The sequence below is a fragment of the Gouania willdenowi genome, chromosome 7, assembly GCF_900634775.1.
Source record: "Gouania willdenowi chromosome 7, fGouWil2.1, whole genome shotgun sequence".
NCBI classification, from domain to species: domain Eukaryota; kingdom Metazoa; phylum Chordata; class Actinopteri; order Blenniiformes; family Gobiesocidae; genus Gouania; species Gouania willdenowi.
In genome coordinates, this window is record NC_041050.1 from 5,516,390 (window position 1) to 5,530,320 (window position 13,931).

Genomic DNA, 13,931 nt, shown 5'->3' on the forward strand with positions numbered 1-13,931 from the left:
ATGTAAACATTTGCTTTTTGAGGTATCTGTTTTTTTCCCCAAATTACATCTGCATTAACTATTAAACTGAAATCAATACAAAATCAATCAGCATTAGAGTATTGAAATGCCTTCTGGGCGGTCAAAGGTCACAGTTATGTTATTAAATGAACCCCATTATTATTATTATTATTACTTTTATTATTATATTAAGCTCAGATGCAGATTTCCGTTCCATCTGTAAGGGTTAGTCCGATCTAAAGCAGGGATTCTCAACTGATGGGTCTGGACCCAAAAGTGGGTCGCGGACTTGTCCTGGGTGGGTCGCGGAAAGCTGGCCAAATAAATAAATACTTAATGTCTGTTATGTTAGACTTGTCTTTTATTTTGAAAGAAACAGGCATGCTGTGAAATGCATACTGCACAGGACAGTATATAGATTTATATTTTAAAAAAGATTATATATGCGTGATTTCAACAGCTATCTTTTGAAAAAAAAATACGTTTGGTTGGTTGAATTCTAAAAAAAAAAAAAGTGGGCTGCGATTTGAAGACCGTGGAAAAATGTGGGTCCCAGGGTGAGACCAGTTGAGAAGCCCTGATCTAAAGCATGACTCCACACATGCACAATCCAGGAAATCTGTGATTATGAATGTGAAATCAGGTCCTCTTTGAAAAATGTTACTGCGCTGCAGAGAAACCCACAGATAATGTATTTCTGTGAAATGAAATAGAATGAGGAAGTTATCTCAGATTTCTTAATGAAACATTTAGATTTCTCTATAATTTGACGGAGGAGAATGTGAGAGAGAAAAGTATGAAACAGGAAGAGAAAAGTCATCTGCTGAAGAAGCTGCGTTGCCAGGTTGGGGGGTTTTTGTGTCTGCAGAGAAGGGTTTAGTCACCATTTAGGGTAATGTTTCAAAGTTTCTGCAGGAAATGATACGAGCTGTATCTGGCAACGTAGAGGAGACAGCTTCAGGTGTGAGATGTAGTTAGTGTGGCCCAGTTTGGATTCCTGCTGTGATTGACAGGTACACTGATGGCAGTGAATATGTGTCACTGGCACGGCTCAAACATCTCAGTCTGTACTTGAGAAAAGTGAAAGTGGACAAGATAAATGCTATATCCTGTTTCATCTGAGATTAAAACATTGCAGTTTAACTCTGATGTGCAGGCCTTTCTCCTTTATTATTTGGATGATTTCATACAGCATTTTTCTGTTATTTTGATCTATTTATGTTATTATTTTGTGTGTATTGGAAGTATTTTATGTTAATTTTTGTTGTATGTGTTTTTGGAGTTATTTTGTGTATTTTTGTTGTAATGTTTTGTGTTGGAGCCATTATGTGTATTTTTGTTTGATTTAAAAGTTTTTTTGTGTAATGTAGTATATTTTAGTTTTTTGTGTTATTGGAATATTTTTTGTGTATTTTTTTGTTGTTTTGTGTGTTTTTGGAGCCATGTTGTGTATTTTTGTGTGTTTTGGAACTTATTTTGTGTATTTTCCAGTCATTTATCTTGTTTTTTAGTTCTCATTTTGTGTATTATTGTAGCTATTTTGTGTATTTCTGTTATTGGTCTATTTGTTTTTGTTGTCGATTTGTGTGTTTTTAGAGCCAGTTTGTTTATTTTTGTGTGTTTAAGAAGTCATTTTTGTTGTCATTTTGTGTGTTATTGGAGCAATTTTTAGATTTTTGTTATTTTTGTTGTCATTTTCTATATTTTGCTATTACTATTGTGTATTTTTGTTGTATTGTGGGTTATTGGAGTCGATTTGTGTGTCTTGGAATTTATTTTGTATATTTTTGTGTGTTTTGGAACTTATTTTGTGTATTTTCCTGTCATTTTTGTACATTTTCAGTTGCCCACGTCTGCCCACACCTGCCAGGAATACACTAATGATGGATTCATTAAAAATGTGCAACAACTGCCTTAAATGTTCATTTTCAGCTCTGAGTTTTAGGAATATGTGGATTGGTGTTGAACTCTTTTCTCCTCTTTGTATTTCAGAGCTGCCCCCAGGCTGGGAGAGGATAGATGACCCCGTGTATGGAGTTTATTATGTCGAGTAAGTCTCTTCTTCTTCTTCTTCTTCTTCTTCTTATGGATCTATTTTCTAATTTTACTTCAGTTTAAATTCTGTGCGCGTTTCTTGTCGTGTTCTAACCGTGTCTTGGTGTTTGTGCCTCCTGTGTCTCTCCCTCTGACTTCCTCTCAGTCACATAAACAGAAAAACCCAGTACGAGAACCCAATGGTGGAGGCGCGGCGTCGAAAAATCCTGGAGCAGCAGCAGCCGCAGCCGCAGCCTCCAGAAGGTGAGCGGTATATTCGAGGTTCGTTTCCTGCCCATTTCTTTCTTTCTTCATGTCTGTCAGTGTCACGTCCTTCTTCGTTTGTCCTGTGCTCCTCAGAGTTTGGGCCAGAACCTCATCTCTTATACTTTGTAGAGCCACACGCAATCACCTCATCACCAGTTGAAATCCAAAGATTTACTGTATGTTGTAAATCATTCTAATTTGGCCCAAGCCCTGGATTTGTCTTCAGTGTTTAGTTTTTGTTTGTGTGATTTGTAAGTCATACTGTTGTAAATCATTCTGTAATGGTCATTTTAATTTGCTTTATCATGAGCAGGATCTGTGAGTGTATGTGTTGTTGGTTAAAGGGTGTAAGAACAGCTGTTTAGTGGTTTGTTGCACTGATTAGTTGGTCAGGTATCAAAGATCAGAATCAGAATCAGAATCATCTTTATTGGCCAAGTGTATGTTGTACACACGAGGAATTTGACTCGGTCAACTGTGCTCTCTCCAATAGTGAAAACATTCAATAATAAACAATCAACTAGAAAAGATGATAATAAGTATAAACATAAGTATAAATATAAACAGTAGTTAGACTAAAATGTGCAAACTCGATAAAATAACAAGATAATAATAATAATAATAATAATAATAATAATAATAATAATAATAATAATAATAATAATAATAAAATAAAAATAAAAAAATAAGATAAAAAGAAGGAAAATAATAGAAAAGAAAGATAATAATAAAATATAATAATAATAAAAGGAAAATAGTGCAGTAGAGCATTGATAAGTAGTGCAGGAGAACATTTAAATTAAAGGTATGTACATGAACAAATTAAAGGTATGTACATGCAACAAGATTTATATTTGCTTCACCAACATATACATTTAATACTCATTTATGTCAGAAAACAACCAAAAAATATATACACATATACATTTTATATAAATATACATTCAAGCCGTAATTCTCAGTTAGTGGGTCATAATCTAAAACGAAAGAGTCGTTGTAAGTACCGTTGTCACGTACTGAGTTTGCATCGTACTGAGATTGTATCTGAGCATGCGCTCATGAGCATGTTAGATAGATTCTCCTACAATCTCAGTACGTGACTGCTATGTACTGAGATGCACCCGTGCTGGATTAGCCATGCACATGCAGAGATTACTGTACTGATTTTAAAAATCAGTCGACCATTCATAAAAAATCGACCAATGATAAAAAAAAAATAGGATTGTCATGATCAGATTTATATGAATACAACAGCTTATTATTCTAAAAACTGCATCGAATAAATGATAAAACATATATTTGTTTGTACAAACACAATACATGTAATAATAAAAAAACTGCCTATAATACATTAAAAAACATATTTTTTATACAAACATAATATATGTAATAATAAAAAAAACTGCATAGAATAAATTATACATATTTTAAAAAAATTTTTATACAAACACATTGCTTTGAAATTTTATTTTCCATCTCAGCATGGCGGATGTAGCAAAACTCACAGCGGAACTAGCATAAATTAATTTTCCCGTAGTTCACATGCCCGTAATCGATTTCAGTACGAGCTAAACTCAGACCGTGACACCGGAAAATGAATTTTTGCGTGCTGAGATTGTTCATTCAATTTCAAAGTAAATGTTCAAAGTAAATTTTGGGCATAAAATGCACTGACAAATAACTTGCAGAAATATTTCAAATTCATTATTACACTTCTTAATACTCAATATTAATGTGAATTACGACTCAGATATCATTGTAATCTCAGTATAACAATTTGCACGGGTACAATCCCAGTATGTGACACCGTAAATGAAAGAGTAAAATCATGTGCTTTTATTTTGAAGGATATTTAATCGTTTAATCTTTATATATATATTTAACAAAGGTTATTATGTGCTTACCTTCTAATAATGTAATGATGATAAATGTTAAGGTATTCTTTTCTGTTTCATAAATTTACTGTTGTGACAACATTTGTATCAAATCAAATGCCAACCAAACATAAGGATAGTAGCTTGATGCTGAGTCCAAGCAAACATTAAAATGTATCAGTAGATGCCTCTGAGGAAGACTGACAGTTGGCAGTCGTAACACGTCAGAAGATTAAAGTAAATTTCCTGAATAAAGTTATCTGAATAAATGAAACCTCAACATATTATTGAAATGTACAGACCAATCTGTGATTATTATTTGTTTTTTAATTGAATCATGTTCAACCATTCACCTTATCTCGGTGCTTGCCCCGCCCATCTCACCTGCCAAACGAATGTGGCTTCACCGGTGGATTCTCCCTGACATCACCCGCCAAAATAAAATGTGTTTTCCTTCAAACCAAACTAATATGCAAGGAACCTTTTCAAAATAAATTCACAAATGATTTAAAACTATAGAAATAGCTCGAACATTAATTTCATTGAGATTTCTGAGACAAATCTTCATCATTTGCGTCTTTTGCTGTGCTTTTTCATTTGTTTTCCGAAATGAAAGCACTTTTCTTTTGAAAATCAGACACAGAAACTCACACCTTCTTGTATCGAAGTGTTTGGTTCATTACACGAGGCATTTTAACGTGCACATCATCATAGAGTGAGTCTGCTGTAAAATGGTCTTTGCACACAACTGTAAACTATTCGCCTCCGACTTGTACACTTAATACGTCACAATATTGAACAATAACGCAGGAATGAGTGTATAGCGACCACTATGTCAGCGTCTATTATAAGCAGCCACTAAAACAAAACATACATTTTATGCTAGTTGGTGCAGAACAACATGGTCTCAAAACATTTTCTAACAATTGTTCTGTGATTGTTCAATAGTCACACTGTACATTTTTAGGTTGATCAGATGAATACTTTTTGAGATATGAACAATTTAGTGAGGGGGGTGTGTCCTTATTTTTCTTCCATTTTCAGCTTCCAATATCTCAGGAACTACATCACATAGGAAACTGTAATTTAGTATAGTAATACAGCTCCACCTACTCTCTTAGAATATATAAAAATATCTGCTATACATTCTATCTGGTGGACATGCCAGACCCTCAAATTTGGAATAAAGTTTGACAGGGTTTGGGTCTTCAGTAAACAACTTTACATATGCCTCAGCTCCCTGTGATTTGATCAGCTTAGAGCTATGAACATAGACTGTTCACATCACTAATGATTAGTCACATATATGCATTGGTTCTTGGGGTGACAGTCTCTTAAAATCCAGAAAACCCTTTTTTATTTTACTATTTTCATTGTCCCCCAACTGTACTTGGGAATATAAGAAACATTTTTTAATTCATAGTATAAACTTTACTAATTCTTATGATGTAAACAATTTTTCTTTATGCAACTCCATCATTTTTATTTTGGACCGTGTATATTAAAAACCCTTTACATGAGGTCATTGTAGCTGACCTCTGTGTCTTATAATCATTTGTCGTCATGGAATGACCCACATGTGAAAATACATTAATTAAGTTTTTGTGCATTTAATAGAAACACGAACACACTTAGAAATAGTTGAATTGATGATCACACCTTTGTAGCTGGGAAAGTTTGTCCTTTTGTCTTGGAGCTCTGTTTGTATGTTTGTGTCTGTTCATGATTCTTTCACACACACATGTTGTGTGTGTGTGTGTGTGTGTGTGTGTGTTAATTGTTGTGTAACTCATGTCCATAGAATGGATAGAGGAGCACTCGTCAGCTGCAGCTCCACTGGCCAACTACGTCCCCAACCACCTAGAGACCTACAGAGACCCTCAGGTCCCGCCCACTCTGCCTCCAGGCCCTGCAGGAGTAAAACGTACGTCACACAACTCGATTGCAGATCTCGTGCTCGTTCATTTTGGCGTCATCATTTATTTTTGACAGATGGCTGTAAATATAGTCTGATTATTTTTCTGTCTTTTTTCTTGCTGGAAAGAGTCGACTGATCGTTTCTTGAATAAGGAATTCAAATACGACATCAATTTAAAATTATTATATCCCGCCGCAAAGTGTGGAAGGGGGATATAGGTTTGAGCTCCGTCCGTCCGTGTGTCCGTCCGCCCAAGTTAAAGGGGACAGCTTTTCTCAGAAATTGTTTAAGATAGGATAACCAAATTCAGTGTATGGTTTCAGGGTATCAATACCTTGATGGAGTTCGAAAATGAGAAGTGCGCAATCATTTTTTTCCGGAGGTGTTGCCCTTCTTCTGTTTTTTGGACTCTGTTTGAGGTATCTTCAAAGGGGACAGCTTTTCTCAGAAATCGTTTAAGATAGGATAACCAAATTAGGTGTATGGCTTCAGGGTCTCTTTACCTTGACGGAGTTCGAAAATGAGAAGGGGACAGCTTTTCTAAAAAAACCGTTTACGATAGTTAGTAATTTTATATTCTGATGTGATAATATTTTCTCAAGTATACATCAAAGTTCTTTGATTTGGGACATTCAGGAAAAGGTTGTGAGTTTTAAAGACAACCAATCTGACAGGGGATGTTGATGACTATGTCTTCTTGTTATTATTATTTTTTTGTCAAGGTCTTTTTATTGTTTCTTTTCCAATTATACACAAACAAAAAAATAAACATCAATGATGTTTCAATTTACAGTGAAAAATCCCCCTCCCCCACCCCATAGCTGCAGCAGAGCTATTCTCTCAATGTATTGTAATCAAATTATAGTAGTTATATGTATATATATATGCATATATACATATACACAATATATACATGCTTATATATATTTGTATGCATACACACACTAAAAAAAAACATGAGTAAACAATGAAAGTTATAAAAGGTTGTACACAACATAATTTACCCATTAATGTAAATGTGTTTTTAAAAAATGTTTTTTATGCAACTGCAAATCATTTCTGCACCATTTCCCTCAGAAGGTTCTGCTGGTGGTGAATTAGAATGAAGTGTTTTGTATTTTGCAGGAGGGAAACCTTTCTTCACCAGAAACCCAGCAGAGCTGAAAGGAACCTTCATTAACACGAAGCTGAAGAAAAGTCGACGCGGGTTTGGCTTCACGGTGGTCGGCGGAGATGAGCCCGATGAGTTCCTGCAGATCAAGAGTCTGGTTCTGGATGGACCTGCAGCTGTGGATGGCAAAATGGAGACAGGTGCAGTGCCTAGATGTGACCCACAGGGGACACTGTTTCATTTAGCAGCACTCTGAATACTCCTCAGTATGCATGTTTATGGCTGTGTTTGAAATGGCATACTCTGTACTATGCACCACAAACCTATTGAGCATATACTAATGACTACATACTATAAACATGGTTAGGGGCTGGGGTGTCAAACCCATTTTAATTCAGGGGCAAAATAGAGACCAGTTTGATCTCAAATTGGCCACAGATTTTAGGCAGGAAAAAGGAACATTTTAACATTAATGTGCCCTAGTTTGCACTTCGAGGTTTTTAATTACACATGAAGTATATGAGCGTCTGACAATATCCAAGCATTGGTGACCTTAAACTTAAATTAATTTATATGTCCTTCATATTATGAACAATTATTTATCTTAGTAGAATAAGTTTGAGGAAATTTGCAGGATTTTGAAAAAATGTTGGTTACTTTTCACATCACATGACTGTAATCATGTGATGTAGACATAGATTTATATCCATGTGTATTTGGAGGGGCTGAGATAGCTGATAACTGAATTATTTTGTAATTTACACAATGATAAAAAAACATTTCTGTTCTTTTTAATTTGTCCAGCAGGCCACATTAGATGCTCTAAAGGGCCGTATTTGGCCCCCAGGCCTTGAGTTTGACACACGTGGTTAGGAGGATTAGAATGATGAGTCCTATTTACAAAACTAATGGAAGACAAGAAGAGATGCTTTTGTTTTGAAAAGAGGATGTTTGATTTAATTCTGAATTACACATCCTGAGTTACCATGACTACCGGTCAACATTGAGCTGTTGTAACTTATCCTGACATTGAGCTGTTCTGCAAAGCTGCATTTTAAGACAATTATGTGAAATAATTTATGAAAGTATCATTGCAGTTCAAACAAATTTGACGTTGCACACCATTGAACCAAGCAGCAGCCATGTTGAAAGTCTCAGGTCAGTTTGAGCCTGATTCAGTGAGCCAGACACACACAGACAGACAGAGATTCCTTGCTTTATAGATAGATACATAGATAGATAGATAGATAGATACATAGATAGATAGATAGATAGATAGATAGATAGATAGATAGATAGATAGATAGATGTCGGTCCCAGGACGATATTACATTCCACTCGCAATGCATCATGGAACGGTTGAGTATCACACTTAAAAAACGTCCCTATATAGCAGGGGTGTCAAAGTCACTATAGTTCAGGAGCCAAATATGCAGCAGTTTCATGTCAAGAGGGCCACAGATTTTAAGCGGGAAAACAATTAATTTCAACATTATTGTGCCCTAGTTTGCACTTCTACGTATGCATAAAATACAAAATATGTAAAAAAAAAAAAAAAACTGACAATATCCAAGCATTTTAAATTTCCTAGATACTGTGACCAATTTGTATTCAGCTAAGAGAAATATGTCATAATTTGAGGAAAAGTTTATCATTTTGAGTTTTTTCAACAGTTTAATGTTAAAAATGGCTGCAGCCATGCGCTATAATCACTGAGAGGGTTGAATTTCATTTACACAATAATTCATGTTTTATCTGTCATTTTTACTTTCTCCTGCGGGCCAAATTGGATGCTCCAAAGGGCCGGATTTGGCCCCCGGGGCATGAGTTTGACACATGTGCCATATAATATACATCATGTACTACTTAATCCTTCATACAATCTAATGTGAACGCACTACATACTAATTTATGACATCAGACTTAGTATGAGTGGTACGTTAGTATGACGTTTCCAACACAGCCATAGTGTTTTCTTTTACCTACACTATGTACTATTCTATTCTATATTCTATTCTAATTGTAATGTATTATTATTATATACGTGAGATGATTAACACGTGGACCCTCCTCTTTGCAGGTGACGTGATCGTCAGTGTGAATGACACCATCGTGCTGGGATACACCCACGCTCAGGTGGTAAAGATCTTCCAATCCATCCCCATTGGATCCATGGTGGACTTGGCCTTATGCCGGGGTTACCCTTTGCCCTTCGACCCCGACGACCCCAACACCAGCTTGGTGACCTCAGTAGCGATCGTAGACAAGGAGCCTATTATCGTCAACGGACAAGAGACGTTTGACTCTCCTGCCAACTCTACGGGGCCCATTAACGGCCTGCGTGAGCCGCGACCCCACAGCCCGTCCACCGACGCAGCATCCAACGGCTCGCACGGATACTCCAGCGACGTGGTGACGCTCGCCTCGTCCATCGCCACACAGCCCGAGCTGATCACCATCCACATGGAGAAGGGAGACAAAGGGTTCGGGTTCACCATCGCTGACAGTCTGGTTGGCGGGGGTCAGCGGGTAAAGCAGATCGTGGACTATCCACGATGTCGCGGCCTGAAGGAATGCGACATTCTCATGGAGGTCAACAAGAGGAACGTCCAGAATATGAGCCACAACCAGGTGGTGGACCTACTGAGTAAATGTCCAAGAGGAAGTGAGGTCACGATGCTGGTGCAAAGAGGTACGTTTAACACTATTTAACACTATTATCGTTGTATCGTTCCTCGTACTGTGGACATTTTAGGACATACTGTAGTTCTCAGAGTGAGGTATCAGGAAAACCTCTGTCAATGATACAGCCTCAGGCTTCAAAATAAGTCATCAGACTCGACAGCCTCAGGCCATAAAACACGACATTGTGTTTTATTTTTAGGAACTGGAAATATTCATGACGAAGTAAGTTGAAAAGCCGTTTGTCAGCGCCCAATCCTTTCACGAGCCTGATCCTTTCAGATCCTTTCAACGTATGCGTGTAGACTACGTCACTTCCTTCACTTGCAACCTTTACGACAGAGCTCCTGCGACGTGATATTTGAATGTAAACCGACCATACATCGTTTGTTAAAGAGTAACTAAACCCCAAACCCACTTTTTTCTGCTGAATACATATGTATTTGGGTATTAAGTAGTGCTGTTTATTAATCCTAGTCTCACTCTTCACATTTTTGTTGTTGTAAAATGTTGTAAAAATGTCAGAATTATTGGACTCTAAGGATGAAACGCCGGCTATTACAACTGAGAGGTGCTGCGTACGGATGGAATGTTGATATATTGATACATGAACAAGGCCTATGCTGTGGTACTCTATAGTTCTTCTATTTTTTCTCTAATCTTTCTTATTTTTATATGCGAACCATTTCCCCCAGTGTTTATCAAAGCATTCTTCCTTCATTTTTAATTTGAAAGTCAGTCTTTCCATCTCAACAATATCATCCATAATCATCATCCATTGTTTGAAGTTCAGTTATTCAGTCTTGAGCCAGTTTTTAAGTGATGGCCTTCTTTCCAGCTGCTAGTCCTTTTACTTTTCAAAGGTTAAGATATAAAAACGTATGATTAATAAATACATAAGAAACATTGATATATCTTCACCCTTTAAATAAATGTAAAATAACAGCTTTGTTTCCGGTTTCTTCAAAATACAACGTCATGTCGTGTTTTGAGGCCGTTTAGTCTGATGACTTTTATTTTGAAGCCTGAGTCCGTTTCATCTGACATATCACAGAGGTTTTCCTGATACCTGATACCTCACTCTGAGACCTGAGGATGTCCTAACATGTACACAGTACCTCCGGCTCACTGCAGGCAAACAAGCAACACTAGCCGAGTAAAAAAGCAGAGGAGAGGAAAGTGAGGAAGGTGTGGGCGGCAGGTGGAAAACTCTTGGATGAGATGAGATGGAAAGAAGGAAAGTGCTGATGTCAGCTTGGCAGTGAATGAGAACGGGTGTGGGCTGATGGAGAAAGATGAATGAGAGGAGGAGTTGTGTTAAATGAGAACTCTGAGCATTGAGATGGTTTGTCTGTGCATGTTTGTACTAGGGCTGTGCGATATGGACTAAAACCCATTTCTCGATTTTGAATTTCTTACAGGAAAGACAAAAATGCCACACAGAGACATTTATTAATAAACGGCTACACAATATGTGGCATCTTTGGCTTTTTCTCCTATGTGGGACAGCACGTGTGAGTGAGTTATATATATATATATATATATATATATATATATATATATATATATATATATATCGATAAAGGTGATATTGTAATTTTCTGTATCGTAAAATAGAAAACTTGAAATATTTTCAATCTCAATATATCGCCCAGCCCTATGTTTGTACATGTGATATGTGTGTTGGAAAAACATATTGTTAACTGGCGATCAGCTGGATTGGTTGCACGTAAATAAATTTAATACACCTTGTTTTTTAGGAACTAACTAACATTTCATTGTGCACTAATACACATTTGGCCTGGAAGCACCTGCTGATCCCTTTATCTGACATTAAAGTGTGAGAAAAACAAACGGTACATTGGAGGTTCCTCATTTGTCTTTTCTCCTCCCGATGTTTGACCCAGATCTGTATTGGGTGCAGGTAGGGATACACTCCCTGCATCAGTTAAGTCCTCTAATGGCCGACCCTTTGCTCTGTGCCACACTAACACTGCTCGGTTGTATTAAATGTCAGCATCATTAGGTACCTGAGTGAGAGAGGGACAGTGATATGGATGTAGGGTAGTTTCCGCACTAGCAGTGCACATAGACGAGTGGTGAGAAATGAAACAGGGCTGATAACAGAGGTTGAATAGGAAGGAGGAACGCTGGCACTCAGTGGGGCGAGCAGGGTGACTGACAGCACCATAGATCATCTCTGTGAGCTTTCACACTGGGCTGTCATTAGTAACGTTTCAGGTGAGAGACCAGAGTCACAGTGGAGCTCAGTGGAGATAAAGCTGCTAGTGTAGACCTCAAAGCAGGGGTGGACTGGGACAACAATCCAGCCACATAGAAGCCATTATGTCAGTAATGCCCAACATGTGGCTCTTTATGTCTGAATTTTAATTATTATTCCCCCAGAAAACCTTAAAAGGTGGAAACTTTTTAACCCCTTTTTTTTTTTTTTTTTGCCCTTTTTCAAAAAGTTTGGACACTTTTTTCAGACTTTAGCTAACGTTTGCCAATAATTGTTCCTTTTTTCCTATTTTTTTGTACATTTTTGCAAGTTCTGTTTGGCACTTTTATCCAAATTCTGCCCTCTCTTACATTTTTTTTCTCCACTTTTCATCTAAATGTACTGACTTTTGCCCAATAGATATCACTCGTTTCATTTTTTCCCTACATTTTGCCTCCTGTTGTTCCACATTTTTGCCCTTTTTCACTATTGTTTGCTACATTTTGCCCATTTAAGCTACCCTTTGCTAATACATACCACCTGGTTTCTCTTTATTTGCCCATTTCTTGGCCACTCGTGACTGCTTTTGGCCAACTTTAGTCACTTTTCACTCTTTTCTTGCCACGATTTTACCGCTTTTGGACCATTACTCAAACAGAGAACAATTGTCAGCAACAGTAGGGATGACAAAAACTGACCCATTATTAACCAATTGGTTACATACATTTTAACCTTCAACATAATATCTACAGTATTCTACAATTGAATAAAAAAAATAGGAAATTTTAATCCGCTATTCGTTTTCAGGCTGATATCGATATCCGATATCAATATCAGATCGGGACACCCCTAATCCTATCGTTTACAATCGGGATATATCGTGGCATGTAAATCATGAATCGTATTGTATCGTCACATACATGGCAAAGCCCACCCCTAGTTGAAACTGTGTTAAGGGTAAGTTTTCACCTTCACATGTGCAGCATGTGTAGAGGATACGCATCAGGTGATTCATCTGTCATGGACGGTTCGATAACAAAGCTGTTAGATACAAAAGCACGTTGCTGTGACAACAAAAATCCTTTCTACATGGTGATCAAAGACTTCCGGTACCACATTGTAAACTCAAAATGAAATCATAAAGAATAGATGCATCATCCTATAAACAGCAGTGAGTAATGTTTGAGAGTTTTCGGATATGTTTTAGTTCAAACTACATTACTCAGGAGCCTCCCAACATTCTGTGAGATACAGAAAATGTCCGACATCACAGAAGCTATTGTTGATGAAATATCACCAGAAAACATTTGCAGCTTATTTCACCTCCTTTTCCTTCTTTACTTTCACCGATCATCTCCAGCCAGTGAGACGGTTTCATGCTTTAAGCTTTAACGCTGCAGTAGGAGAAAAATATGACACTTTAATCACATCTTATTTGTTTTATTAAATATGACAAAATGTACTTTTACAAACGTTTCTTCTAATTTAAATGAACCCGAATGCAATTTCTATATTTTATCAAAAATAGCAACAAATATTAGTTGGATAATAATGATTGACAAGCAGCTGTTTTAAAGAACTAAAGGAGTGAAGATAAGAAGGCAGAGGATGGGAAAAATAAGTGTAGTAAGTTTCACAGTGAAAGGAGGAAGATTTACTTTTATTTATTACACCTTTTTTTTGCGTAAACACACGTCAGAATCTATTTAGTTAGATATCCTTTATTGATCTATACATCTGTGTAGATCTACCATAACGCTCTGAATATTGTCTGAAGGAGATGCAAATAGAACCAATTTATTTATAGAAACTATTTTTTATACC

General features: G+C 36.8%; 1 protein-coding gene across 15 annotated transcripts in view; it reads left to right on the forward strand.

Annotated features, from left to right (window-relative positions):
- The window catches only part of LOC114467420 (membrane-associated guanylate kinase, WW and PDZ domain-containing protein 1-like), a 126,178-nt gene that overhangs the window by 77,924 nt on the left and 34,323 nt on the right, over positions 1-13,931 (forward strand). For 11 of the 15 annotated variants that reach the window (XM_028453700.1, XM_028453705.1, XM_028453701.1 and 8 more), the window contains 5 exons: positions 1,993-2,050; positions 2,201-2,316; positions 5,977-6,099; positions 7,219-7,404; positions 9,285-9,896. In XM_028453700.1, coding sequence (XP_028309501.1) covers positions 1,993-2,050; positions 2,201-2,316; positions 5,977-6,099; positions 7,219-7,404; positions 9,285-9,896 — 1,095 coding nt within the window. The remainder of the gene's footprint in view (positions 1-1,992; positions 2,051-2,200; positions 2,317-5,976; positions 6,100-7,218; positions 7,405-9,284; positions 9,897-13,931) is intronic. The other 4 variants (XM_028453703.1, XM_028453704.1, XM_028453716.1 and 1 more) reach the window with 1 other exon arrangement.